Raw genomic sequence first — 25701 nt, forward strand, 5'->3', positions numbered from 1 at the left:
TCCTCATTGGCTCCGTCTTTTGTGATTCGACAGAACGGCTTCCCAACAACGCCGCCCACTTACAAGCATCCATTTGCACGTCCAAACTGCCTTGGTTGCGGGAGAATCTTTCTGGAATCACCATTCCAAAGATGGTGTGATCAATGCATTGCGGCTCCCGGGCCGCCATTCCACGGTTTGGATAGCAGCAGGGCATCGCCAGCGACTCCACAGCGGCCGATTTTCAGCAAAACGATGCCTGACTGGCACCACGCCATGGAACGTAGGGTTTCAGATTGCTCTACGGACCCTCTTCGTCAATCCCCAGTCGGCGGATACCCAGTCGGCGGATACTTCTGGTCTCAACGCGGTGACAGACGCTCAGATGATGGAAGTGGTACAGATGCCGGGAAACCTCTCGGGATTTCGAAAACCCCTCGAAATCGTGCTTCAAAGGCCAAGCACGAAAAAGAAATGCGGAGCTTTCATGCTTGCAAGATCAAGAAGCTTGAGGACTTCTTATTACACAGCACCATGTCTGATCAGCTCAAGGAGACTGCCAAGTTGAATTCAAATAATTCGCACAAAAGTGGCCTGACGTACAGAAAGGACGACGTGTTGAAGTTTGCTATTCTGTTGTTACAGCATCAGGAAAGCGCGCTTCGTAACCTAATGGGGAAAATAAAGGTTGAATCGCGCAAGCATTGGGAGCATTGTGAACTTCTCAAAGAACTCGACAAGTTCAAAGAGTGGGCTCCTCAGAATCTGCATATCAGTTGGTAAGTACACCCAGCCGCTCGCTACCTTCACCTCGAGTTTCTCTATTGACAAGATTATCAGATAGACATGGGGGCCCCGCTTCAAAGTCGTTCTGCGATACACGACTCTAACGATCATCCAATTTCGGTTTTTTATCTTTCTTCTCATTGAAAAACAGCTTCGTACCCTGTTTGCGCTTCGGTTTCCTTGACACTAATCTTCTTCCATTCCCAATCACGACAATTTCTTGTTGGAAGGTATCAACCTGACGCTCATGGTCACGTGACTTCCCGGAGCCTTATCCGGTCACGTGAGGAAGGACTTCCACATCAAGGATTCACTTCAACATTTCTCTCATTCAGCGGAAAACTTTGATCGGTGGATATCTCGCAAAATTTCTTTTTGTTTCAAGAACACCAAGGCAATAAAGGGTGGCCGTCTCTATATCTCCGGCAGCTATTAGGCGCGAGAATTAAACTCAGGTCCTGTAGTGCATAGTCTCTAAGAAATTACAACCTCGTGATGGGTCAGAACCTCTGGCAAATGGGGCAGCTATTGCATCTTCCAGGTGTACGTGGGCTGTACCATTGTGCAAAGGGAAGAGAACAGGGAACAATATGGAGGCTCGGCTCACATAATTGTCTCAAGCGCGGACCCCATGCTGTAATGCAAGCCAGCCTTCGGTAGTCTTGAAATATATCTTCATCATTAGTCTCTTCATCCCAAATGTCATCAGTCCATCGCAAGACAACTGTAATGCTTGGGTGGATAGCAAAGAGCTCGAGCGGAAGTGCTATGCGCTCGAAGCCCCACCCAGCAACACCCGCTAAGTTAGGAAAGTTCGCGATACTGTTGACGCTTCAATTGTGGCGAAAGCGCGGACCCACGAGGCAATGGCGGAGGCGTGACATCGTGGGAGACTCGCGGTGTCAGTACACTTCTCAATGCTGAGTGACATGTTGAGCTGAGAGATTCTGTATTTTCATAGCCTTCTATCGTAGCTACGAGCCCTTTCCGTGTCGGCACAGCAGTGGTGTTGTGTAGTCGGCCATTTTGAGACTAGCGTAAAGTGGAACCGCCGAACGTCATCGCCTTTCACTCCCGCTTTTTTGCCCGCGGCCAACATCGTAGCCAGCTTCCAACTCCACCCACCTTTCCGCTCCCATATCCTCCCTCCTACATCCTCTTCTCCGGACCACCACAGCACCAAAAATGTCCGCCCGCCGCAGACCCGCGGACATACCCTCAGATCTCAACGGGCCACCTCTCACAACCACCATGCCCGCCTCCTCCACCCCTCCCTCCCCGCGCTCGCCCTTCCTCCCCACGCGCCTCGAAGCCCTCCTCATCTCCATCTACCCGCTCACCCTCTTCCTGGGCTCCGTCTTCTCCACCCTCTCGGCAACCACGCGCTCGGCGCCCTACAGCGCGTCCTCGCAATCGCACCCGCCCGAGTTCGCGCCGTCCTACTTCGCCAAGAAGAAGAACATCTTCAACGTCTACTTCGTCAAGGTCGGCTGGTTCTGGACCACGCTCGCCTTCGTCGTCTTCGTGCTCACGAACCCGGGCCTCGGCGTGCCGCTGCGCCCCTACGTGACGCGCCGCCGCGTCGCCGCGTCGCTGCGCTACGCGGCCGTGACGGCGTGGTGGACGGTCATCACGCAGTGGTTCTTCGGCCCACCGCTGATCGACCGCGGCTTCCGGTTCACGGGCGGCCAGTGCGAGATGCTGAGGGATGCGGCCGCGCGCGAGGACATGTCGGATGCGCGCGAGTATTTCACGGCCGCGGCGTGTAAGGCGGTTGGCGGCCAGTGGAAGGGCGGGCATGATATTAGCGGGCATGTGTTCTTGCTCATTATGGGGAGTGGGCTGTTGTGGTTTGAGATTCTGCCGGCTTTGACGCGCGCCGAGGGGCTTAGGGATGGGAGGAGGGTGCTGTTGAGTGATGGGAAGGTGGCGAGTGTGGCTGTGGAGAAGCAAGCGGAGAAGAAGGAGGCGGCGAACCAGACGCAGGAACAGGTCACCGCTGCGGGAGTCAAGATTGCGTTGGGAGTGGCGGCGCTCATGTGGTGGATGTTGCTCATGACCGCGGCGTTCTTCCATACTTGGTTCGAGAAGTTCACGGGTCTGTTGGTTGCGTTTGCAGGGCTTTGGGTGGTATACTTCTTGCCGCGAGGCGTTCCGGCGCTGAGGGCAGTGCTGGGTATGCCGGGGGTGTAGATGTTCTTGTGTCAGTGAAGCGAAGCATGAGCGGTGTTTGGAGTATTGCGGTGTTTTTCTTCGGTTCGTAGATGGATCGACGACTGCATAATAGAGAAAATAGACTCTCAACTATTGGATTTTACAATTGCAAAGGGATTGAACTAGGACTAATTAAGCAAAGATCCCTCTGCTCCGTCATACGCCGAAGAAAGCAGAGAACCGCAATTGTGCCAAGCGACTACTAGGAACGATGCCTCTGTACGCTCGCAATTAAAGAAGCACATATTGCCTGCACCCACCCGCTCTCCACGCTATATTAACAAGCACAGCCCTCCTTAGGTCCTTGAACATTTGCCCCAGTCAGGTTGACCCTCGCCGAGTCTTCTTGCCTTCCAAGATTCGTCTGCCCACCAACTCCCCTGGGGCCCTTCAAGCTCGTCTCCGGAATTGCGTTCGCAATAGCCGTGAACACCTCCGCGACATTCAAGCCCGTCTTGGCGCTCGTCTCAAAGAAAAGCAAGGCCTCCTCATCCGCATATGCCTTTGCCGTCTTCGTCGGAACCTTCCGCGCATCGCTCTCGCCATCCACATCCTCCTCCTCTTCTGCAGTAGCAGTGGCATCAGCGTCATCTCCACCGGTGCTAGTGTCCGACGCCGGGTTCGCGGACGCCAGATCGAATTTGTTGCCGACGAGCGCAATTACGATGCCAGGGGAGGCTTGTCGCTGCAGCTCCGCGACCCAATGCTGCGCCTTCTGCAGCGACGAGGCCTTTGTGATATCGTAGACGACGAGCGCGGCTTGCGCGTTGCGGTAGTACATGGGCGCCAGACTGGCGAAGCGCTCCTGGCCCGCCGTATCCCAGATCTCGAACTTGATGGTGCGGGTGGGGAGGTTGCATTTCTGCGTGAGGAAGGCGGCTGCGAGAACGAAGATGTAAAAGTTAGCAGGTCTGCTCTGTTGGAGGGGTAGCATGCATGTTGTAGTTCCGCGGAAAGCAACGACAAGTACCACGGTCGAAGACCATGAGCGCAGGTGGATGTACGGGGATACCGGGTGATGGGCAAACCGACCTCCTATTGTAGGCTCCTTGTTCTCTTGGAAGTCGTTGTTCACGAAGCGCATTACTAGCGACGACTAGACGGCGGGTGTTAGCTGTGAAATGGCAGAGTGGGTGGCGCGAGGGGGGTAATGCACCTTTCCTACGGCGGCCTCACCCAGCAGCACTAGCTTGACGCTGCTGCTGGGCTTGGGTGCCGATGTGGCTCCTGAGTCGGCCATTATTTGCGATGTGGGTGCTTGTTGTCTGGGGATGGGAAGATTGGATGGTGGTTCGAGTGCAGGAACGAGCGTGGAGGGAGTTGGGAGGTCTCCAACACTAGTGGTGGGAAGTATTCTGCTTCGATAATAATCAAATCTGTCCTTAATGTGTCGTGAAGAGGTGCCTGATCAGAGGATGGTGGAGGCAGACGGTTTGGGAGTTCACAGCTTGGAGCTTTCAAGATTATGACGACGCTGCACTTGGGCATGCACGTGATCAAGCTTTGGCTTTTGAGCCACATCTGCAGCCACGCCTACACCATCTGTGACAAACACTACAGGCATTCTTCAAGATTTGGTAACACACTAAACTAACCTATACAGTGGTAAGGCAAGTTCTCGAGGTCTAATGGGAAGATTGCATATCCAGAGCTAGAATTCGTTTTGCCGTTAGTCCTACACAGGTAGTCTTTATTCGAGAGAATATCAACCCCGTGCGACACATGGCTCACTCAGGGCCCATAATAGTGAATGTCCGTTATAATTGCTTCATACTACCTCATCTGAGCATTGTGTTGGCTCGTTACTTGGCTCGAGCTTTTCTTTCGACAAGATCACATCCTGCTCAGCTGTATATCCAATTCTAGGAAGTTCTGAATACGTGTTCGAAGAGATTCCCTAGCACGGTGCCATGTTATCTGAGAATTACCAGCTTATTGAAATAAAGCAAAAACTAGATTCACACTATATTGCCCAATATCAATCTCCTCCAAATGGTCCTTTATATCTGCTGAAATCGGAACGATATCCTCATCAAATGTACAGGTGTCAGATCGACATGAGGTGTTCTCCAATCCATCCACTTCAATGAGTAATTAGGGAAATTTAAGAAATTGAGTCCATGACACGCAGCGCTTACGCTCTCAACGCATATCGTTTCTCTGGAAAACAGTCGAGATTCGAACCTCAGATCTGCAGCTTCAACCTCGAAGACCATCGGCACTCACTTCCTCTTCGCCTCGCCAGTCGTTCAAGTGGCAATATATTTCTGGCTTTGGTTTGTGGAGTGACTCGAGGAGGTAAGGTGACACATGGAGGTCTTCTCATAGGTGCTGTAGAAATAGATTCGAAGGATAGCGGAGGTTGGCTACTTTGAGTGATGTCGGAAAGGCTTCAAAGGCATATTGCGTGAATGAAAAGTTGAACAAAACCGTGAGCTTTCAAGAGTGACAGGACAGTATGGCACACTGCGGCAAGCTAGTATTCCATAGTCCCAAAGACACCGTCGTCGTCCTCGTCCATGCGATGGTCTCGGGCAGGGGAGTGCTCGTCGAACTCGTCCATGTCTTCTAAGCCTTCGTTATGCATGTCCACATCTTTGCTTTCGTAAGCATGTGGCAAGTACGAATTGCTCCGTATCGAGGACTGATTCGCCGTGATAGTGGTAGTGCTGCCAGATATGGACTCCGACTTCATGCCCAAAAAGCGTGCGGGTAATGGTGGAACGGGGGGAACATCAAAGCCGAGTGCTGCAGGTCCGCTCTTAGGTGTGCCGTAACTACAGCTTAACAAGCCCACGGCGGCGGCAAGGTCGGCTTGGTCCTCGTCATCGTAGTTGGACCCCGCTACCGAAGTCCCAGATGTTGTTGGACGCCCGTCGTTACTCCATTGGCGGTAGTGGGACGAGTGGTTTTGACCTACGTCGGAGAAGGCGGATGTGGACTGGTAGGACTGTGAGTATGCACTGCTGGTTGCACTGAAGCGTTTCGACCGGCCAGAATTAGAGCGGCTGGTAGAGTATGACCCAATTACTTCATCAGGCTGAGGTGGAGGAGTCGTGTCGGTCGAGCTCAACTCGTCATCACGGAGGTCTGAAGACCCCGATGCGGCGGGTGAGGCAGAAGAATGGTCGCTGTTCCCTGACTCGCCTTCTTGATTCATAGCGACCAGGACCGAAGCGGCCTCAAGGAGCTGTACTTGCTGATGCTTGGAAATAAGCAATTTGGATGTATACTGCCATTCAGGCGTGTGCTCCCAGCTAAAACAACGCGTCAACGCAGAAACAAAAGAATCATCCGAGTGCGTGCGAGGAGAGACAGGCATGGAAATCGCGCAGGCAGAACGTGCAAGAGTGAGTATTTAGGGATTAATACGCACAGGTGTTTGGTCAGGCAACTGCTGTCTTTGAGAACAGTTAGCCTAGCTCAGTCATGATAGAAAGTATGTATATTACGTTTATAGCCCTTGCCACATTTCTCGCACTTCAAATCGCTGCCGCTGACAAGCCTCTTGTTGGCTTTTAGGTGCGAGCCTTCGGACGCGCGTCGTAGCCTGGCCTTATTGTTCACTTTTTCTGTCTCTGGCATTGAAGCCAACATTGGCCCATCGGCCACGGCTGTCTCGTTATATATAGAACCATTGTTTGGAAGACTGTTTGGCATATCCGTGTGTTGGAGGGTGGGTCCTTGGAGTCTTAGGTTGGCCCTTGAGGTTGACGACATACTCTTGCGTCGCCCCACCCGGTGGGCCGGATTTATCGAACCCACAGATAGAGAGTGCGAGTGTATACGCGATTTCGAAGGGAGGCTCGATGCGGTCGAGCTTAGGGAGGTTCGGTGCTGACTGGAGGTTGGACGAGCCGGAGTGGGTTCCTGAATGGTGGCAATTAGGTTACGATCAGTGAATAACAGTGATCGATTTCGTGGTGAATTCTTGCCTTGAGGACGGTCATATTGACGGTTGTAGGTTACCAAAGCCCGCTGCTTTGTCCGTTCCAGGGTTGGCCTTCAGTCACGCAGTTTGTGGTGTGTTCAGTGCACAGCCCCGCCGAGGAGCTGAAACTCGAGATTTGGCAGTAGGTTGACGGCAGCGGCATTAACAATACAGCGAAAACAGAACGCTGACTGGGTGTACAGAAGAGGGCTTGAGACTCGTCGGGGAGGTGGATTGTTCAGCGCCAAAATTATGTTGCGATTCCCCGCGGCCGGTAATTGCGCTATTACGGTTTCGGATGCTACGCAACAGCAGTCCTAAGACGGCTCGGAATGCGCGGAGGAGGCAGCCAGTGGCGTGAAAGAAAAAAGGAACGACGAATGTTAACAAGACGGACGAAGTGGAGCTGTTGGTGGAGAAAAAGGGTGCATGGCTGCGGCGCATCCAGGTGGCCAGCAGGCCAGGTGATATCTCCAGGCTCACTGGGTGGCTGACCTCCAACTTGGTCCCTGAGTGGTGGTTTGCCGCCAGCCCCCTCATTGGGATAGGATCACCCTGCGCAGTATTGGCCAAGTGCCGCAATCTTGCCAGTCAGTCCAGTGCCATCTGGGCTCCGTGGGCTCCTCCCAGCGCCGCGCGAGGCTAGTGAGACGGCGGCCACGACATGCTCGCTGGGCACTTGATGGGCCCTTAATCAGCGGGCGATGAGCGGCGGATCATCGAGAGAACGGCTGGACCATGCGTGGATGAGCCACGATGGAGGCAAGCCCGTGATGGAGGAATCAGCAGGAGTGCGCCATCCACCATCGATGGCGCGATAGCACCGGGGCCAAACCAGCCACCGAGCCGGCTGTCGTCTGGCAGGCGTCCCCCGTGTTCCGTCCCTCCCCCACTTTCTTCGGGCAGCCTAGCAGGAATTGTGTTTATCAGGTTTCGTACAAAGGTACCTACCAAGGCAGATCTTCAGCCGTTTTAGATGCTATTGTTTGCAGTGCTGCGTTGCATTTTCAATAATCCAGATACAAGCTGTCAGCCTTTTCCGTTATCCGAGCGAAGGGAGTTGTAACTGTGCCTATGCACGTACAAAGGCATTTTAAAGATACGAAGCGCTGCAGACAGTGGCAAGCCAGATTGTCATCGCTCTCCTATGTAACTATTCGAGTTGTTGTCGCAAACCTTCCAAGATTCGTTGCGAACTGTACCACGGTTCTCGCCAGGTACCATGCACCCTTCACTTCAGCACCATGGTTCGGAGCCGGACACCCGCATGTTACCATCAGGCTATCCAGGCACGCCAGGTACGAGGCCTGCAGGCGTCGCTCGTGCAGACACCCAGTTCTGTCCACGGGCGGTGGCATTGCCAAGCTAGGCCAAGCACCTGGGTAAGCTGATCGAGCCAAGGCCATTTACTAACACCATGCGGCCACATCGCGATATCTCCTGTCAGTGACCGTTTTGAAGACAGCCAAGCCCCTTGCTACATAGAATGTCGAGCATGCAAAAGCCCCCCTCGAGCCGGACCAATAGCCGCCATGGGCCAAGCGCGAGGCTGAAGGTTTTGGGTGCTTCGCGCCTCTGTGGGAGGCAGTGCACAGAGATCGAGCCAGAAACCTCGTTTGTGCAACTCATGCTAAGTGCCCCTTTTCGTCTAGCACCCTCCCATTTCAGTAAAGTCCTCGACGCCTCCAATGCTTCAACTCGTTCATGAAACCCTGGTTGGTCCGCCGAACTCTAGACCGACAGGGCGAAGCGACTTCGTGTTCTTCTTCCCTTTTTGATCCTTCGGCGCGTTGGGCTGGCCCAGCTGAAGATTTGCTATAACCTCCCACCTGCCCCTTGTGATCTTCGTCCTGCATTTCACCCTTCACGAAATCATGACGCGTCTGATCCTTCTAAGCACGATCTTTTCCCTAGCATCGTTCGTGGTCGCAGAGTATCCCAGCTGTGCTGTAAGTATAGCAGTGTCCACGAAGTCACATGAGTCCAAGCGCTGACTGTTACGCCTCCTAGTTGTCTTGCTTAGACGATGCTACAGAAATCAGTGCAACGGGCTGTTCCGCCACCGATGGATATTGCCTTTGCACCAATACACCTTATCTTGAAGAAACGACATGCTGCATTCGCTCCAGCTGCGATTCTGCAGATCAGACGAGTGAGTCCTTTTATTGCTTCACGTTGTAGTGGAATCTCATCTGACCTACTCGTAGCTGCCTTCGACCAGGCGGTTTATAACTGCGCCACGTAAGTTTCCGCCGTCAACACACCTAGTGTAGTACCCCTTGATAGCCATCTCTGGAATCGGGTACGACGTCGGTGAACAAAGATGTCAATCTAACTGTCGTCCAGATGGGGTGTCACCCTAAATACACACCTGTCGGTCACCTGTAGCTCCGCAACTACTAGTAGGATCCCATTTTCTCTCACCACATTACGTTTGACTACCTCAACTGGCCTTTACTGACAACCATCACAGCAACCGCAAGCGCCGCATCCGTCGCTACTAGTTCTGCCGTGTCGTACTACTCATCTAAACCCAATTCGTACAAATACCCAAAAAACAAAAAGGGTCTCTCGTCCGGTGCCAAGGGGGGGATAGGGGGCGGGATAGCCCTCATCGTGCTCATCTTTACTGCCCTGTCCGGCTTCCTTATTAAGCGTCGCAACTCCAAGAAGGCTGCAATCACTGCAGCGGCAGCACCACCAACAGCAACAGTCCCAGGAGCACCGGCTGAGTATCCAGGAAAAGAGGCCGCCACAGTCACAGTCAACCCCGTCCCATCACCGGCACCGCAATACTCAACCCAGGGCGGCCCATACGCTCCACCTATGCAACCCCAAGGACAGTATCCGCAGCCCATCTACGCGCCACAGCCTCAATACCCAGCACCGCCTCAGCAGCAGCAATACGCCCAATACGGACAGCCACCGCCGCAACAGTATCCACAACCGGTATATTCTCCTGGACCAGAGTTGCAAGGCTCTCCGATAGGACAGCAGCCACAGCAGAACTTCTCGGGTGCGGAGCTCTCTGGAACGTTACCGCAACCTAAGCACGAAGCACCGTGAGCCCAAAATTTTGATGAGACTCGCTCTAGGCCGCATGTTGTAGGGTGTTATGGAGTTAGGAGTATCGTTGTGGATAGGTAACTAGGCTAATGGAGATATGTTTACGAATCTTTTGCGTCACATCTACAGATGGCCTTGGTAATTGGAAGCGGGAGGTTTCAAAGCGCCACAATATCTCATAAAATCCATGGATGTCCATAAGAATCTTGCAGGAGTGCAGAAACGATTTGACCGATATCGGCGTCGCCAGATCTAACCGCTTTAGATAACCGATAAGTCGAGGTCACTCGACAGCATTGAAGCCAACTAACATGAAACCAAAGCTTCAGCTATTTGTTTTAGATTTCGTCCCACTTATAAGCGTCAGCATATCCGGAATTCGCAGTCTGCGAGAATCTACCATCATTACGCAATATACAACGCTACTCCACGCTTGCTGGACTCCATTCTGATCATAGCGTCAACGTAGGCCAACAAATTCGCCGTCAATCTGCGCACAGTCAATATTGTCGCTGCTTGAGATGCTTGAATGGGCCATCGAGCACCGAAATAGGTCTATCATTTTGGCTGGCTTAATACGAATTGGATATGACCCCAAGGACAGCATACCACATTTCTACAACGATGATACTTCTGCATGCTACAAACTGAAACGTTCAGGGCCAGAGCACTAATTCGCAAGTAAATACTAATAAGATGTCACCAGGCTCTGGCCCCCCGGGGCTAGCTTTTGGACCCTAGGCGCAAGAGAATGTACAAACAGAAGCGACTCAACTTTGACTTCAACGCCTACCAGCCACACGCAAAAAACCCATCATGTTAACCCTCGCATTCTCCAACTAAACCAAAAGCCAACCCCACCCGCCAGCTCGAAGAAGCCGGCCGTTCTCCTCAAACCATTCACAGCTCAAACCACCTTACCCGCAGCCTTCCTAATCACATCCGCCGTGAACTTCGGCATACTCAGCGTCGGGAAATGCCCCGCCGCGCACCTCTCCACGTCAAACAGGCTCCCCGGGGTATTCGTCATCAGCTCCTGCACAAACGCCGGAATACAATTATCCTTCTCGCAGATCAGGTACGTCGACGGAATCGAGCGCCACGCCGCATGTGTCGCGTCCGAGACCATCGGGCCCCAGGAGTGGCTCTCCAACTTCTCCGCCATAGCCTTTCGAGTCTCCGGGTCTAAATCGTCGAAAAAAAGCGTCTCGGGGTCTCTGACATAGACGCGGTTGTCGGACTGATCAAATTGATTATTATTTTTAGCGCGCGAGGGGGTGTTGGAGCGTAGTGAGCTTTTTTTTTTTTTTTACTGACCTCCAGCCGCATCCACGGATACGGCTCGCCTCCCACAGCGCTCTGCCCGTTCAGCCCAACCTCCAGCACCACAGCCGCCAGATACACCAACCACACCACCCCTCCCTGCAGCCCGTACGCTTCCCGCTCGATCTTACCGAGGCCTTTCATCGCCTCGGACCCGGGCACGCCGGCCCAGGAGTGCACGACCACGACGACGGCTTTGCCCGCGCTGATAGGCGCCATGGCAGCGTCCTGGATCACGGAGACCTCGCCGCTGAAGTCCGCGTGGGGCGGGTTGGCGCCGACGGAGGGCAGCGTGACGGGGATGACGTCGTAGCCTGCCTGCGTGAGGAGGGAGGCGGTGGAGGTGTAGGCGTCGAAGTTGCTAAAGGCGTCGAAGTTGCTAAAGGCGCCGGCGACGAAGAGGATGGTTGGTTTGGGGGGTGGCATGGTTGGCGGAGGGGCTGCGATGCTTTACAGGTGTTGAAAGAAGAGGTGTGGATGTTACGACAGACTAGCGTGCTGACAGGCAGTTTATGGCTTTATATCTAGATGGTAGGGCGGAGATCTTGTTGAGGCTTATGCAGACGGTGTGGTTAGGTGCGCTGCGCTAGCTACTGGCCACACCTGACTGGAGGAATTTGGTGTCTATCTTGATAGTGCTGACTGTTCGAGAGCGGCAACCTTTTTCGAACTGCAAGTTCATTCATCGAATGTGGCGGTTCAGCTGAGAGTGCGGCTGAGAATGTGGCTTCAGGCAACTACATTTCTTGTTGCCTAAGACGACCTTGAGTCAAAGACCTTTTACTTCAAATGAGAACTCAAGTATCTGTACTCTATTATTCAAGGCTGGATGTCTGCCGAATGGAATATACCATACCAACATTTGTATGAGTTCTCAGTTTTCTGTGCTGGGCGGAAGCGCCCCAACGTGCCGTTCACCGCAACCGCCCAAATGCCTCCCGCGCTCCTGATCATCGACCTCCAAGTTGACTTCGTTCTCTCCATGGCATCCTGAAGAACAATCACATCCCTCTTGGCCCAATCCTCGCACGCCTGGTACCTGTATGTTCTGAATTCAAGGAGAAGAAATGGCCTCCCACAGCCATCCGCTCCGAATACTCAACCACGAACCAATCGGACGAGAAACTTGTTCGTCATCTGAAAAGACTAGAAGACAAAGAGTTCGAGGGGATACCCAGTAACGATGAATGGCTATCCGGTACTCACACCGGCTCACGGCCTTTCTGTGCGCCAGGATCCACGGGCGCATCATTTCCAGAAGGAGTACAGGGCCTCGTGGATCGCTACGCCGGCACAACCATGACGAAGAACTAGTACTCTGCCTCCACCGAAACCGGATTACATGAATGGTTGCAAGCGCACGGGGTGGGAAATGGACCGTTGTATTTCGCAGGAGTGACGACGAATAACTGCGTTCTGGCGACCCTCACAGACGCTTTCTTCCAGCAATACCAGGTCCGAGTAATCCAAGAGTGCGTAGGAGCTGTGAACAAGAAACTAGAAACTGAGGCTTTCAAGAAAGATCGAGAAGTATTATGGCGATATAGTGAGCGCCGAGTCCATCACTGCCCAGCCGTCGTCTATCGGCAGTGGTAAAAAAGGAGCCGAAGTCGAAGTAGCTAGTACATTTCCACCTACTCAAACTCTGCACGGGGTTTCCGGATCAACTCTTTGTTAGCGTGTAATGCTCTGCCTCTGACAAAAAGGCATTCTGTATACTCGAAAGCGTTCGCCCGCCATGTCGACGCCGAGACGCGATTGCCCGAATTCGCTGCTTTAAGCCCGAAATGCAAGACGCCAGTGTTGATTGGTGCGGACGGTAAAATAGTCATGGAGTCGATGGCGATTCTACGGTACCTGAAGACATACTATGGCCATTAAGTGGGCACTAGAATGATGCCAGGTGTGAAGAATAAAGATAAACATAGCGCTGACCTACAGCGCTTCCATGAGTCGAAGAACCTCCATAACAAATTTGACGATATCGAGTTGTTTTTTTGCCGAAGTGGGACCAAAACCCGAATCGAGAACGCATTTTGGAGGCGTATAAGAGGATACTTGAGGAAATGAAGTTTCGGGAGTCGTATCTGAAAAAGAGCGTATTCGTGGGAGAAGACGCGTTCTCGTTGGCGGATTGTGCATTCTATCCGAGTCTGGCATCTTTAGTACATCGAGGGCTGGACCTGGAAAGGGAAGGGTTCTGGGCGTTGAACAGATATTTCCAAGCGGCGACGAAGATGGAATGCGCAAAATAGTCTTTGCTGGTGAAGTACGAGACTGTGGGACGGAAGATGTTCTTGAAGGTTTATGAGCTAGAAAGGAAGGAGAAAGAAGGTAAAGACTGCCGGTAAGGCGTCCTACCCCAGTCAGCAGGATGTAAACCTCGCGCGATTAGCTTGGCCTTTTATACGCGATTAAAAGATCTCGCTAACAGCTGCACTGGAATTGAACATCGTGCTCTCTGATAGTTAATAGAAAAATCGAGCTTCTTCTGGGGCGGGCGTGCTGACGCGCAGCTGCTTCCCAGCTTATTCGCTGTCTACTGCTGCTCATGTCTGCAGTCTTGAGCCTGGAACATCCTCCCATCTCTCTTCCAATACCGTGGAATACCCCAGAAAGTATCTCCCAACCATTCAGAGACGTGGATGAAGGCGCTGGAGGATTGCTCACCGTTCAGCCTTACACCTCCCGACACCTCGACAGCCGCCTCTCTAAGCGCCCGCGCCCGTCCCGATCCCGAGGCCCAGTTAAACTTCACCCCTCGCTGCAGCCCTCTCACCCTCACGTACGGCAGCATCTGCTTGCAAGCTGCAGGCACCCCTATCTTCGCCTCCTTCCCCTTTGGCACGAGCTGAGTCGGTCTCCGGCCTGTCTGGAGCGCCCCGGACGCGTTTCGAGCAGCGCATGCGTGATCGAAGTGCAGACGCCACCAACATTTTGACGTCTTGGGTGTGCTGCGATGAGATGTCGATCGCGCGTTGCCTGCATGTCCGGCGTTTGATGAATGGGGATTTCAGCTCCGACCGTGCGGGTAAAGGTGGGAGGGGTGCGCCGTTGGTAGGGCAGAGACAGATGCAGGAGGGGCCTGGGGTGGGTTGTTGGTAAGTTGAAGCGCAGGTGATGAAGGTGACGCAGGCACGCAGGGTCGAAACTGAAGCAGCATATGCCGACTGTTTCCTTGCATTAGTCTCGGTGGTAGACGGAAGTCTTGTGCGGTCGGGCATCGAAATCCATCGCGCGTTGGGCCCAGAGTAGGTTGGCGTTGAATCCTGTCTATATTTAGGCCCGCCAGATGCGCAGCCTTGCTGGAATTGGTGCGAGGGGTAGAGAGATCGTGATTCTCAAACAGAGGCTGCACAGCCATCACGCAATTAGATATCTCACAGCGGTGGTGGTGGGACATGTGAGCTCGAACTTGGTCTCGATGGCTAGAGTGCTTCATGTACCGATAGCGGGAGTTGGTTCTCCAGTTCCAAGCTTCGAATGTGCAAAAGCACGTGACCATCACGGCTTCTTCCATATCTGCCACTATTGGCTTGAGGGAGGAGGCCAATCACCTTCTGAATACTACAATATCCTTCTTGAATCATAGGCTGCGGCTATTCTCGTCGGTGCCCGGCGGCGCGTTTGGGAATCGTACGAGCGAAACTAGTGAAATGAAAGATTATGCGAGGCGAGAGCCCTGACCATGAGTGGGCGCGCATATTGCGCACAGACTCGAGCAGCTGGAGCGTGCTCTGAGGGATCGGTCTTCGAACTGATCCTCCATGTCTTGTGGCTTATGAATGTCGCGAAGATGTCGCGAACTGATTGAGTCGGAAGCGTCTGTCGCACCGGAAACCCTATGTCTTGCCTCGTCAGGTCGCACTGCTTTCGAAGGAGAGCCCGAGCCTGGGGGCACCAGGTCCACATGCTGGGATTGCCACGTTCCTCGAAGGATCTAGGCGTCTGACCGTTGACCAGAGGGCCTCACCATGTCGGCATCAACGCGCATTTCAAATAGGTGGTCAGAAAAGAGATTTCGACAGTGCGAAGCCCGCCCAAAAGGGATAAAGGTATGGTGCGGATCGGGCGTCCCGTAGCGCGTTGCAGACGCGATGTACTTTGGCCTGTCGCCTAATCTCGCGGAAGCCGGTGCAAATGGATGGTGCGCGGCGTTGATCAGCCCACGACAGTGACAGGGGCGCTGGGAATGCAGAAGTGCATGTTTGAAAGCAGCCTCGATGCCGGACTTCGATCGCACGTGGAGGACGGTGCAACGCGCGCCCAGTCCCAGCTGGGGGTGCTGAGAGCATGCTGAGGGTGTGCAGACATGTAGGGTGGGCTGCGGTCGTGGTAATTTGGTTGCTTGGGTCGGCAGGAGACTTGAATGCCATCATTTAGTCCTGGAGATGTTGTGCTTGGCCCTGACTCCACGTGATACTGCTGATATTCTGCTCCATGCGCCGAGGATGCAAAGTGAATGGCCTTGGAATTCCATTTTACATTCATTCCATGTGTGTAATGAGGTTCGAGTGATCTATGAGGCTCGCAGTCAATCCAAATTACAGCTCCGATTTGAAGTCTCTACAGTGCCACGGGCTTTACATGCTATTTCGAATTTCATCTTTGGTGCGAGACGGCTCAAGGGGTCAATCAGAGTACTAGAGGACTAGTCCGTGCAGTGTCCACCGTTTGAGAGTCTATTTACGGAAAACCTGAAGCCTGCGAAGGAAGTGTCGAAGTGGATGATGAAGATTGTTTCCTCCCATCGTACAGCCAAGAGGGTGGCATTACAAACTCCCACCCATCGCCCTGGAAGGCTGCCCTCGAGCCTCACCGGTCAGTGTGGGGCCTGTCCAGGGTGCCAGGGTGCGAGCTCGTTGACTGCCGCCGATCCACTTCTGAGGCCTCGGCTTTGGGACATGTTTAGCTCCCCAGAAGGGTTTCCAAAGCCCACGGCGGGTCGAGGTCTCCGTCGAGGGATTGGGCAGCGTGTGCTAATTGTCAGAGCACCTTTTGCGTCCCTGAACGCGGGTTGTATGTGTGCCGGAGCGATGCAAGCCCGTCTGACCTCCAGCGCGCGGCCAATCACCGCATGGTTGAGGGTGTTGGGCGTGTGCGATCTGTTCCCAACGGCCATCCCGCAAAGCCGCGTCCTGTATCAGATCCATCCACGAGCGAGACACGGGCTCCGCAGCGGCGAGTCCGCGGCAGACACACATTCATCGATCCGAAGCGAAGTAGCCGCCAGTCTGCTCCCGCTCCAGGGATGTGGTATGGGTGTCTACGCGAGCACCACGTCGACGGCTTCATCAACCACCACGGCTGCTATCTTATTGTACTCTGCCCTCTGTCTCTGCCGATAACGCTCTGTGGCTGCATGCTACGCAGCGCGGGCTGAGCTCACGCAGCGGACCGAAAATAGCGCCCTGCTCGACGCCTCATGGCCCGAGCAGATGGCGTGTGGGTCAGCGTTGTCGAGCTGGGGGGTCTTGTTGGTTCCAGGGGCACAGGGGCATCCTCCCGTCAACCGTTCACCCTCAGCCCTCTCCTCGTCGCCCGGGCCGACCAAGCTTTCACGCGAGACGGGGCCATCATGAGCCTCCAGCACAGCCATTGGCGTCCCCCGCATGTCCAAGCACCTTGCCTACAATATCTCCTAGGCCCGGCTGCCATGAGTGCACTAATGTCGCCAACACAGCCCTCCTGGATTTATTTAGACTCTTCCACAAACAAGGCTGGAGCACTGCTCTCGTCAGAGCTCTGCCAGAAGCCACTTGGATCGGCGCATCTCCCGTGGTCCTTATTCCTCCTTCACGCGCCGCTCCATGCTTATTTCTCCATGACCAGCCCGGCTCTTCACTGAGACATGACCTCCGGCCTCTCGCTGCTTGCACTCTCTCCCCACTGGCGCTACCGACCGCTGGTCTTTTCTGGGAACTGATCGTGGGCGCAGTGCAGTTCCAGTTGGGGCACTACAACACCAAAATACCAGCACCAAAATAACAGGTTGCGCAACCCGCTTTGGATATATACCCTTCAGCCCCTTCCTATTAGCCATGGAGTCGACCGACGCGAGCGGCCGCCCACTGGCAACCATCATCCCCCACTCCTCTCAAGGCACCACTACTCAATCGTCTTCCCTTCGCAAACGTCGCCGCGACTCGCAGTCTTCTGACGAAAGAGTCAAGTCTTCACGGCGGCGCCCCACATCTAGCAAGGACGTCTTCGTTGGCCCCCACTCCGGGTTCTCCCGCGGACAAAGCTCTCCCATGCAGCGCTCCACCAGCCCTACGAGCAGTATGCAAGCCGATGTCAAGTACACCAGTACTGGCCGTATCAGTAAAGCCAAGAAAGGTTTGAAAGTTCACAACTGCGAGTGTGGAAGAGTAAGTCTTATATATCCATTCATCTTCGTCTCAGCCCTGTTCCTTCAGCCCGCAGCTCCACTGGCTGAACTTGCGGCTGGCGTCACCTTGCCCTCGCCTGTTGCATCAGTTGCTTCTTAAGTGTTGCTGGTGTCAGCAACTCTTTGAATTTGGTTACTGCCGGATGGTTAGCTGACTTCGTCTTAGTCTTATACTCGTGCAGAGCATCTAAGGTATGTCCTTCATCTCAACAGCTCAATTAGCGCGTAGCTGATGCATTCATTCAGGCGGCACCAGAAAAACCACAATCAAGATGCTCTGGTGTGCAACTTCCCACGCTGTGGGAAGACTTTCTACAGACCGGACTTGCTTCAACGACATCAAGAACGACAGTGAGAATCCTTGACCGCCATCACCGTTTCTGGACAGTGCTGACCGCCATTAGTAACGAGCCTAGCAAAGACCAATCTCGCAGGACCTCGCTATATAGTCAAGGCTCTGCTGCAGAAGTCGAGGGACCACTAATCACTTCAGCGCCCTCGATGTCGTCTTCTCTTCCAATGGATGCCGTGTCACGGACCCACGACAACCCGAGTACTTATCTCCCGGTTTCTGTCTCTCCCATGCAAGAACAGACCTCAGACCCAAGGTATAAAGCCGCTCAATTCCTTACTCCTCAGACTCCCACGTCAAAATCCGGTACTTTTCTTCGTCCGTCTACCAAGTGAGTTTCAGTCTGGAGCAACACCTGGCAGTCATAACCACCTGAAACCGTCCTTTGTCTTTCTTTGTCGTATGGCCATCTTAGGACAACTACTAATGTGATTACAATAGTGCCACCAAGCAGCAGCGAGCCTACGGTGCGTCCACTCGGCAACAGTCGGTTGCTGTCCCTACAGGTGCCCACGATAGCATGACCACCTACAGCGGCATCGATTTTAACCCATGGAATGGCTCTCCAAACTATTCGTCCTCCAGCGGTTACGCATCTCCCGGTCCTGGTCACGACTATTCAATGTTCGTTGGCCAACCGTTCGGATCAAGCTCAAATCGCACTCGCACTTCCTCCAATGCATCCTTCATTGAACCTCAATGGAGCTCTTACCCTTCAACACGTTCGCCAACTTCTGCAACTTCCACGATGCCATTTTCATGGTCAGGGACGGAAAAGAGTCCACACTTGGGACTGGCGTTACAAATGGTCACGACGTCCGGGGGCTACCCAGTGCCCGGAATGTCTGCTCCAGCAGACATGCCGGGCTTCCTGATGTATCCAACCCAGAAGACGGCTGCGCAAAGAGACGAGGAGGAGCAGCAGTTCCTGTTCCCAGAACACCTTCTCGGTATGGCTGACACCTACCAATTCCAAATCGAGCAATATCTTGACAACTACTGGAGGCTATTCCACCCCTCCTTCCCCGTCATACACAAGCCTACCTTCGTAAACGAATCTCCCCTGCTCAGAGCAGCGATGATTGCGATTGGGGCTCAGTACACGGATGATTCGGGAGCCAAGGCAAAGTCCAGGCTTCTGCACGACAAGTGCGTAAAGCTACTAAATCAGGTATGAACCCTTGTGCAGATGCCCACCATTGCTTTGTGCTAACAGGGAATAGCGAGATATTGAAGTCACCCAATCTTCACGTCTCTGTGACTTACAGTGTGTCTTCTTGGTCGAAGTTCTGTCCCAGTACCGCGCCCGTCGTGGCGCGAAGATTCTCACTCGAAGATTTGAGGAAATGTACCGAAAGGTGAGTTATAATGCTTACAGACGCTGCGAATCCAATGCTGACACAGGGCAGCTTTCTCAAGATCCCAAGGTGCAGACTTCAACGACCCTCGAAGCTCTCGCTTCTCAGCCTCCTATCTCGAACGAACAACCCACATACGACCGCTGGTGCCAGTGGATTGAGCTGTCCAGCCGACAGCACCTGCTTCTTTGTTCTTACATTCTTGAGACGCAGCAAACGATTCTTCTAGCTCGTCCTCAACAGCATTCTCTTTTACCACATCTTTCTGGCGACGCACTTCCATTCCCATCATCTGTCCAATTATGGGAAGCTCCCAGCGCAGTCGATTGGGCCATATCTTTACACCAGCAGCCGCAAACCCCAGGATACGTATACGAAGTAACCTCCGATATCGGAGTATCTACCCGCTTTTCACCTCTCGATGTGTTCCAGTCTTCGCTTCTGCTAGCGACACATTACAACCACTTCCACAATTCAACGCCATACCTCCAGCCTCCATCTTATCCATCGATCGATCATCTCCTCGACCCATCTCCTCTCACTCGGCATCATCTTTTCACTGCTCAGTTGCTGCAGCATGTTCCCGTTCGCGCTCTCTTGGCGGTCTCTGGGGAATCGTGGATACTTTCAGAAAAGGTCGCCTCAATAGCCTCATTTGCAGGCTACAAAGCAACGCTGAGGACATGGCTGAACGATCTGTGGACACCAGAGGGCCCAAATGTGAAGCCAGTCAGAGCAGCCTTGAAGGTCGCCATTAACATGTTGTGCCACGCCATGACTGCTCCCGCTCAGACACTCTGTTTGGAACCGGGTGCCGAAATGGGGCTTTACTATGCAGTTCTAGTGCTATGGGCCGTCGCTCTCGCCTCAACATCCAGGCAAACGCAGGCGCAAAACCCCCGTCACCCTCAGCACCGTTCTCCGAGCCAGTCACGACGCCCGTCGCAAGGAGCTGTTCCGCCCTTCTCACCGCCAGGATATGGCGCTTCGACGAACCTAGCACAAAACCCCTCTCAACTACAGCAGTCAAATAACCCCGCTCACCCGTCCACTACTAGCTTCCTTCCCACCGTATTGGCCTCCCAGGCACGCCCATCAAACACAAACAGCATGCTTCAATCCGACATCACCTTCACGTCTTTGACCTTCCTCAACCTCGCGTCCCATGAGCTAGACACTCTGGGAATCTCGCCCTGGCCTCGCGACCTAGCACAGTGGCAACAAGGCGTCGGTGCCTTGCTCCGCTGGGCGAAGATGAGACTACGCAGCGGTGCTATCGATGGCAGGGACAGTGTCGTTAGCACCGGTCCCACTAGCGGAAGCATGAGCAGAGGCACCGACGGACTGGGCGAGCTCTTGGATGGGGTCGTCAGCGTGCTGGAGAAGATCATGAGCCGTGGGTGGGAAGGCTGGGGCATATAACTCTCTTATTCGCTTCAATTCTCCTCTTCTCCCCTTTCTAGGTAGAGTTCTTTCATATGTGCTGGCGACATTAGGGCATCTTTTCTTCACCTTCACCATCATCTTTATCTTCGGATTCTTCTTTTTTTCTGGGCGGAAAATTCATTCACGACTTCAACGTTTCACGTCACGTCTGTCTCCGAATTTTACATTTCAAATACTGTGCTTGTACGTCTTATCTACACGCATCGCGTTCTGTACTTCTATTCTTCTGTTCGTCCTCAGCGTCTTCTGAGACAGCTTGATCGGACTTTTCCAAGTATCTTCTGGGCATAGCATTCACGCGTTTGGAATTAGACATGTACGAGCAAAACGGCGTTGGTTTTTGATATACCCTGTCAGGTCTTTCGCATATTTTCAAATAAAAAACCTCGTCTACTTCCTCCAACTCGTCGCCTTTCGTTTTGCTTCCATTTCCTCCTTTTGCATGCAAGCGCTCAGCGCTCCAACGTGACTCGACCTCACGGGACTGAAGACTCAGCCCTTTCATGTCGCGTATCTCTTCATCATGTACAGTACATATAGTATTTCGCTTCTCAATCGCTTGCGTGCAAACCAAAAATTTGCAGTGTGAAACCCGATTTATTATCACCCCACCATCGTCTGTGCTAGCTCATCAACGTCACAGCGCGACCAAAAAACATCCAAACCTCGTGTTCTCTCTCTCTCTCTCTCCTATCTCGAAAAAAAGTGATACAAGACCCTTTTTGAACAGCACCGGCAAAAAAGCATACCCCCAACGTCGTTTCAACCCCACGTTGCAAAAAAGTCGATAACATCATCATCCCTAACCCCCCATGTGCAAAAGGTCGGCACATCATCCCAACCCCGTGCTCCCAACCATCCATCCCACCACCCCCCTCCCAACATCAATACGCCTGCACATACCACTCCCCCTTGTCCACATCATAGCACTCGCCCGCCTCCACGCGGTAGGCGGTAGAATGGCAATCGAACGCCTTGCACAGATTCACTATTGCGAGGTGTCAGAAAAGAGCTTCAGCTCGGCGAGGGAAGCGCGGAGGTTCGAGGGGCTGGGCTGCGCGGGGCGGGGCGGGGCTTACCAGTCCCGTTTGACCATTCCAGCCGCACGGAGCCGGCGCGCACGGCGGTGCAGGTGTTGTTTACGGCCTGTGAGGGCGGGGAGGAGGCGGGCGAGCAGCCGGGGAAGGGGTAGAGGGTTATGGCGGCGAGGGGGGATGCTGGAGGGGTGGGGGATTGGAGGGCGGAGAGGGGATGGGAGAGGGTGAGAAGGAGGAGGGTTGTGAGGTGGAGGAATGGAAACATAGTGCGCGGAGATGGGAGGGTTGGATGGGAGATGTTTGAGGGGAGGTTGAGGATAGCACGAGGATGCGAAGGGCAGAATGGATTGCAGATTTGGGGGGATGGTGTCATTTATGGGTCTATGAGGGTGGGATATGGGATGACTAGCATTACACAAGATGTTGATGGTACGCTACCGTGCCTTCGATATGTTCTTTGTTGCCGCCGCTCGTGTGATCATGGTAGTACATTGATGTGATGAACCACTATTCCAACTTGACGGCGGTACGGGAAGCCTTGAAGGCAGGCCATTGTGTCTGTAAACTCAGCGAGATATGATTACGCTTTGCGAGCCTCAGGCGACCTTATGAAGTTTGCGCAGGTTCCACAACGGGCTTCTCATCATCCCACCGCTTGCAGATGGCCGTCCATCCCCTCCCTACAACGTCGGCTTGGACACTGCCCTCGCCGAGCAATCGAAGTGCCTCGGCGAGGGGATAGAGGTCGCTTTCGTACAGGGCTTCGTCCGAGTCGACGCCCGTCCCTGCCGTTCGCTGCGGCACCCAGCCCTTCGGCTCCATCTCGAGCCGCGACTGCAGCGTCAGATACTGGGGATACTCTGGCGGCGTCCCAAACAGCGTTGGGCCATGCTCTCGATCTAGCGCCTCGACGTCGTCTGGCGGGAGCGTCTCGGCAATGTACCAGAAGAGGATGTACTGCAGTCCCCTCCCCACCGGCATAAACTCCGTAGCTACAGCTTCCGCCGTCAGGGATAGCTGGTCAGGACGCGGATGAGGCGCTGGTTGCAGGTGTTTGGTGGGTAGCGGCAAGAGGCGATTGCGGAATCCGGACTCCTCGAAGCCTTCTCGGACGGCGTTGCGTCCGCTGTCTTCGCCCATGTCGCGCCGGCCCTTGGGGAGGAAGTAGTACTTCCTGCCCCGGTGTATTTCGCTGCATAGGACGACACGTTGGGAGGCGAGGTGGAAGATGGCGACGCCGGCTCCGATGACGAAGTCCTCGGAACCGAAGTTGCGGGTGACGGACTGCGAGCGGGCATGCGGGTCGGCCATGGTAGAGGAAGTGTGGCTGCTTGTTGACAGGGGTTGAAAGTCTGGGGGGTTGAAGAGTTCTTCTGGTGGTGGTATTGACGTGAGAGACGTTTTCGAAAGTGATGAAGTGTGGGAAGGAGAGAGGAGATTGCGCACACGTTTATACATGCTAGGAAGCTAACACAGAGAGAGGTTATAGTGAATACACGACGCTTTACACAAATGCAGTGCTAAGAGTGAATTTGCTTGATATATATGCTTTGATAATGTGTATAGGATAGAGGTGAACAAGGTAAGGGAGCAAGAAAAGTACTGTGTCACGTGCCTTAACTTTGTATGCCCAATCGAAAACTTGTTGATGCTGAAAAGAAGGCTGTAACTATGAAGTTGCCTGGCTCTTTACAGAAGTCCAAAATGTTGATGCAGTCCGCCAGCTATAAATCCCCGTAGCGCGAGCTTGGATGCCTAGAAGTGAATGGGGAGTCCTGGTTGCCAGGGTGCTAGCGGGCCAACTAGCGCTGAAATGACGTGAATGGAAAATAACACGGCGACAACACTCGAGCTTCCTCTCCCAGCGCATACCATCCTCTGCAACCCTCACGCCGCGAGAACGCTTTTCTCTGTCAACCTCCGTCACTCCTTTGATCGCTCCACATCGCGCGCGCGCTCACAGCCATGCCGCGACAAGACGCCATCCCTAATGGCATCACCCCGCCGCCCGTCAAGACCTCCCGGCTGCCTCGCGCCCTGCGCTTCCCCCTCCTGGCCATCATCAGCCTGTCGCTGAGCATCTTCTCCTACTCGGCTGCCTACGAGCTGCTGGGCTATCGCCTCGGGAGCGTCAGCCGCACCCTGAACGACTCGTGGGGCCCAGTGGCCTTCCTCAGTGCTCGCGTGGCCGAGCTCTACGTTGGCTGGCACATGCGCTACGATGGTAAAATCAAGCTCTCACAACACCCTCCCCTAGAATCCCCACTGACCGCATCACAGACCTCGACACCTTCAGCCTAAGCCTCCTCACGCAAGCCCCAAGCCTCTACCTCCTGCACACCTTCTACCTCGTCCCGCTCCCCACGCTCCTCGTGCGCCTGGGCGTCGACTCGCTCTCCGTCGTGCTGCCCACCAAGCTCCTGCGCCCGCGCTCCGCGCTGCACAACCGCCGCGCGCCCAAAACCGCCGTGCCCAACCGCGACATCATCCACTCGCCAACGGCCGTCTTCACCACCGCCTTCCTCGGCGCCACCGCCTACGCCTTCACCCTCTACGCCGCCCTCCAATCCGGCCTGACCACCTTCCTCGTCTCGCACTTCACCGTCGCCACCCTCGAGCCCGCGCACGCCGCCACGCTGCAGCTGCTCATCGCCACCATGCTGCCCGTCGGCTGGGCCGCGCAGTCGTTCCTGTTCACGCCGTCGTTTGGCGCGCAGCCGAGCGCGGGCGACGCGGCGGATGCCGCCTTCAACCCCGCCACCGCTACCCTCGCGCAAACGGTCCGGCACAATGTCTGGGGGTGGAGCAAGCGCACGAAGGTGCTGGTCCAGCAGACGGCGGTGCTGGCGGCGCTGACGGGGTCGCACACGACGCGCATGGCGTGGGCGAACGAGGGGACGGATCTGGTGGGCGCGGCGGGGTATGCGGGCGTGTGGGTGCTGGCGGGACTGCTGGCGGGGGGTTTGTTTGGGTGGGTGGGGGATGTCGGGGAGACGAAGGCTGTTAAGGTTGAGGAAGTCGAGGAGATCTAGGGGGCTCGAAAATAGGGCGAGACAAAGGGCTTTATGGCGAGTTGCGGGCTTGAAGGGCATCCATCTCGCGAAATGGGGGGGGGGGGGGGGCGATTTTGAGGATACCCTTTCCATCTCAAAACGTCGGTCGCGGAGTCGAGAGAGTTGGGAGGCTAGGCTGGACTGGCAGAGGACGGTCACGATGATTCCCCCCATAGCATAGCACACGTTAGCTAGATATAGCTTGGCATCTCCTTCCGTTAGAACCCGTAGGTAGGTACAATAATCAGTTATTCCCCCAGGCCAGAGCAAATGGCAGAAGACGATAATTTTTTTTTCCCCCAACGAGTTTGAAACGGCATGAGGTTTGGCGAGTATGGATGGATAGGCGCAAGATAGCACCCTAACCTAAACACAAAAGCCATGAAAACGAGCGAGTTTGAACACGTTATCGATTACATTGAAAAGCCACAATGTATAACTAAGCATCGAAGCAGTTTGCAGATTGGAAAACACACAGACCGCACGTAGAATCCATCGAGGCTGAACATGAACAGATTCAGAACGTCACAAACCTCACAGATGTATATCCATCGAGGCTAAGCATGAGCAGTATATCAATTCATTTCCCCCTACCCCCCTATTATATACAACGAAAGCGCTCACCCCCTCTTGTGTTCTCCTTTCCTTTACGCAAAGCACCATGTCTAACGCTCGCGATGTTATCACGCAAGGACTGTTCAACATCGCCGAAAACAATGAGCAGGTTCTGAAAAAGGAGAGACCAGGGGTGAATTTACAAACAGA

At 54.2% G+C, this 25701-nt stretch overlaps 10 protein-coding genes across 10 annotated transcripts; 5 read left to right on the plus strand and 5 right to left on the minus strand.

The window, feature by feature from the left end:
• Positions 1 to 234: 234 nt before the first annotated feature.
• On the plus strand, positions 235 to 762 carry BDZ99DRAFT_524784 (uncharacterized protein; the record flags this gene model as incomplete). Its single annotated transcript, XM_033725936.1, has 1 exon — positions 235 to 762. The coding sequence occupies one exon, from the start codon at positions 235 to 237 to the stop codon at positions 760 to 762; it is 528 nt and encodes a 175-aa protein (XP_033572024.1).
• Positions 763 to 1873: 1111 nt separating this feature from the next.
• On the plus strand, positions 1874 to 3076 carry BDZ99DRAFT_466728 (uncharacterized protein). Its single transcript, XM_033720855.1, has one exon. The coding sequence runs from the start codon at positions 1951 to 1953 to the stop codon at positions 2956 to 2958; it is 1008 nt and encodes a 335-aa protein (XP_033572025.1). The 5' UTR covers positions 1874 to 1950; the 3' UTR covers positions 2959 to 3076.
• On the minus strand, positions 3063 to 4418 carry BDZ99DRAFT_424258 (ras family protein). Its single transcript, XM_033717051.1, has 3 exons — positions 4136 to 4418; positions 4012 to 4075; positions 3063 to 3858 (listed from the first exon to the last, which is right to left on the minus strand). Exons 1-3 carry the CDS (start codon positions 4217 to 4219, stop codon positions 3257 to 3259), a joined length of 750 nt encoding a protein of 249 aa, XP_033572026.1. The 5' UTR covers positions 4220 to 4418; the 3' UTR covers positions 3063 to 3256.
• A 1037-nt stretch (positions 4419 to 5455) lies between these two features.
• Positions 5456 to 7135, minus strand: BDZ99DRAFT_511180 (uncharacterized protein; the record flags this gene model as incomplete). Its single annotated transcript, XM_033724526.1, has 5 exons — positions 6915 to 7135; positions 6432 to 6849; positions 6356 to 6380; positions 5670 to 6236; positions 5456 to 5579 (listed from the first exon to the last, which is right to left on the minus strand). Exons 1-5 carry the CDS (start codon positions 6927 to 6929, stop codon positions 5456 to 5458), a joined length of 1149 nt encoding a protein of 382 aa, XP_033572027.1. The 5' UTR covers positions 6930 to 7135.
• Positions 7136 to 8701: 1566 nt separating this feature from the next.
• On the plus strand, positions 8702 to 10132 carry BDZ99DRAFT_112314 (uncharacterized protein). Its single transcript, XM_033712427.1, has 5 exons — positions 8702 to 8859; positions 8921 to 9062; positions 9118 to 9151; positions 9257 to 9312; positions 9384 to 10132. Exons 1-5 carry the CDS (start codon positions 8785 to 8787, stop codon positions 9974 to 9976), a joined length of 900 nt encoding a protein of 299 aa, XP_033572028.1. The 5' UTR covers positions 8702 to 8784; the 3' UTR covers positions 9977 to 10132.
• A 585-nt stretch (positions 10133 to 10717) lies between these two features.
• On the minus strand, positions 10718 to 12039 carry BDZ99DRAFT_112380 (uncharacterized protein). The gene is made up of 2 exons (XM_033712428.1): positions 11294 to 12039; positions 10718 to 11216 (listed from the first exon to the last, which is right to left on the minus strand). The coding sequence occupies exons 1-2, from the start codon at positions 11723 to 11725 to the stop codon at positions 10884 to 10886; spliced, it is 765 nt and encodes a 254-aa protein (XP_033572029.1). The 5' UTR covers positions 11726 to 12039; the 3' UTR covers positions 10718 to 10883.
• Positions 12040 to 14046: 2007 nt separating this feature from the next.
• Positions 14047 to 14523, minus strand: BDZ99DRAFT_480486 (uncharacterized protein; the record flags this gene model as incomplete). The annotated part of the gene is made up of 1 exon (XM_033722337.1): positions 14047 to 14523. One exon carries the CDS (start codon positions 14521 to 14523, stop codon positions 14047 to 14049), a length of 477 nt encoding a protein of 158 aa, XP_033572030.1.
• Positions 14524 to 17340: 2817 nt separating this feature from the next.
• On the plus strand, positions 17341 to 20822 carry BDZ99DRAFT_524790 (uncharacterized protein; the record flags this gene model as incomplete). Its single annotated transcript, XM_033725937.1, has 7 exons — positions 17341 to 17670; positions 17857 to 17882; positions 17937 to 18041; positions 18095 to 18373; positions 18484 to 19213; positions 19266 to 19400; positions 19452 to 20822. 7 exons carry the CDS (start codon positions 17341 to 17343, stop codon positions 20820 to 20822), a joined length of 2976 nt encoding a protein of 991 aa, XP_033572031.1.
• Positions 20823 to 22239: 1417 nt separating this feature from the next.
• BDZ99DRAFT_450582 (uncharacterized protein) lies at positions 22240 to 23596 on the minus strand. Its single transcript, XM_033718173.1, has 2 exons — positions 23499 to 23596; positions 22240 to 23256 (listed from the first exon to the last, which is right to left on the minus strand). The coding sequence occupies exon 2, from the start codon at positions 23192 to 23194 to the stop codon at positions 22490 to 22492; it is 705 nt and encodes a 234-aa protein (XP_033572032.1). The 5' UTR covers positions 23195 to 23256; positions 23499 to 23596; the 3' UTR covers positions 22240 to 22489.
• A 160-nt stretch (positions 23597 to 23756) lies between these two features.
• On the plus strand, positions 23757 to 24915 carry BDZ99DRAFT_501954 (uncharacterized protein; the record flags this gene model as incomplete). The annotated part of the gene is made up of 2 exons (XM_033723856.1): positions 23757 to 24107; positions 24164 to 24915. The coding sequence occupies exons 1-2, from the start codon at positions 23849 to 23851 to the stop codon at positions 24913 to 24915; spliced, it is 1011 nt and encodes a 336-aa protein (XP_033572033.1). The 5' UTR covers positions 23757 to 23848.
• Between the last annotated feature and the right edge of the window lie 786 nt (positions 24916 to 25701).

Source organism: Mytilinidion resinicola (genome assembly GCF_010093595.1).
Source record: "Mytilinidion resinicola strain CBS 304.34 unplaced genomic scaffold BDZ99scaffold_19, whole genome shotgun sequence".
NCBI lineage: Eukaryota > Fungi > Ascomycota > Dothideomycetes > Mytilinidiales > Mytilinidiaceae > Mytilinidion > Mytilinidion resinicola.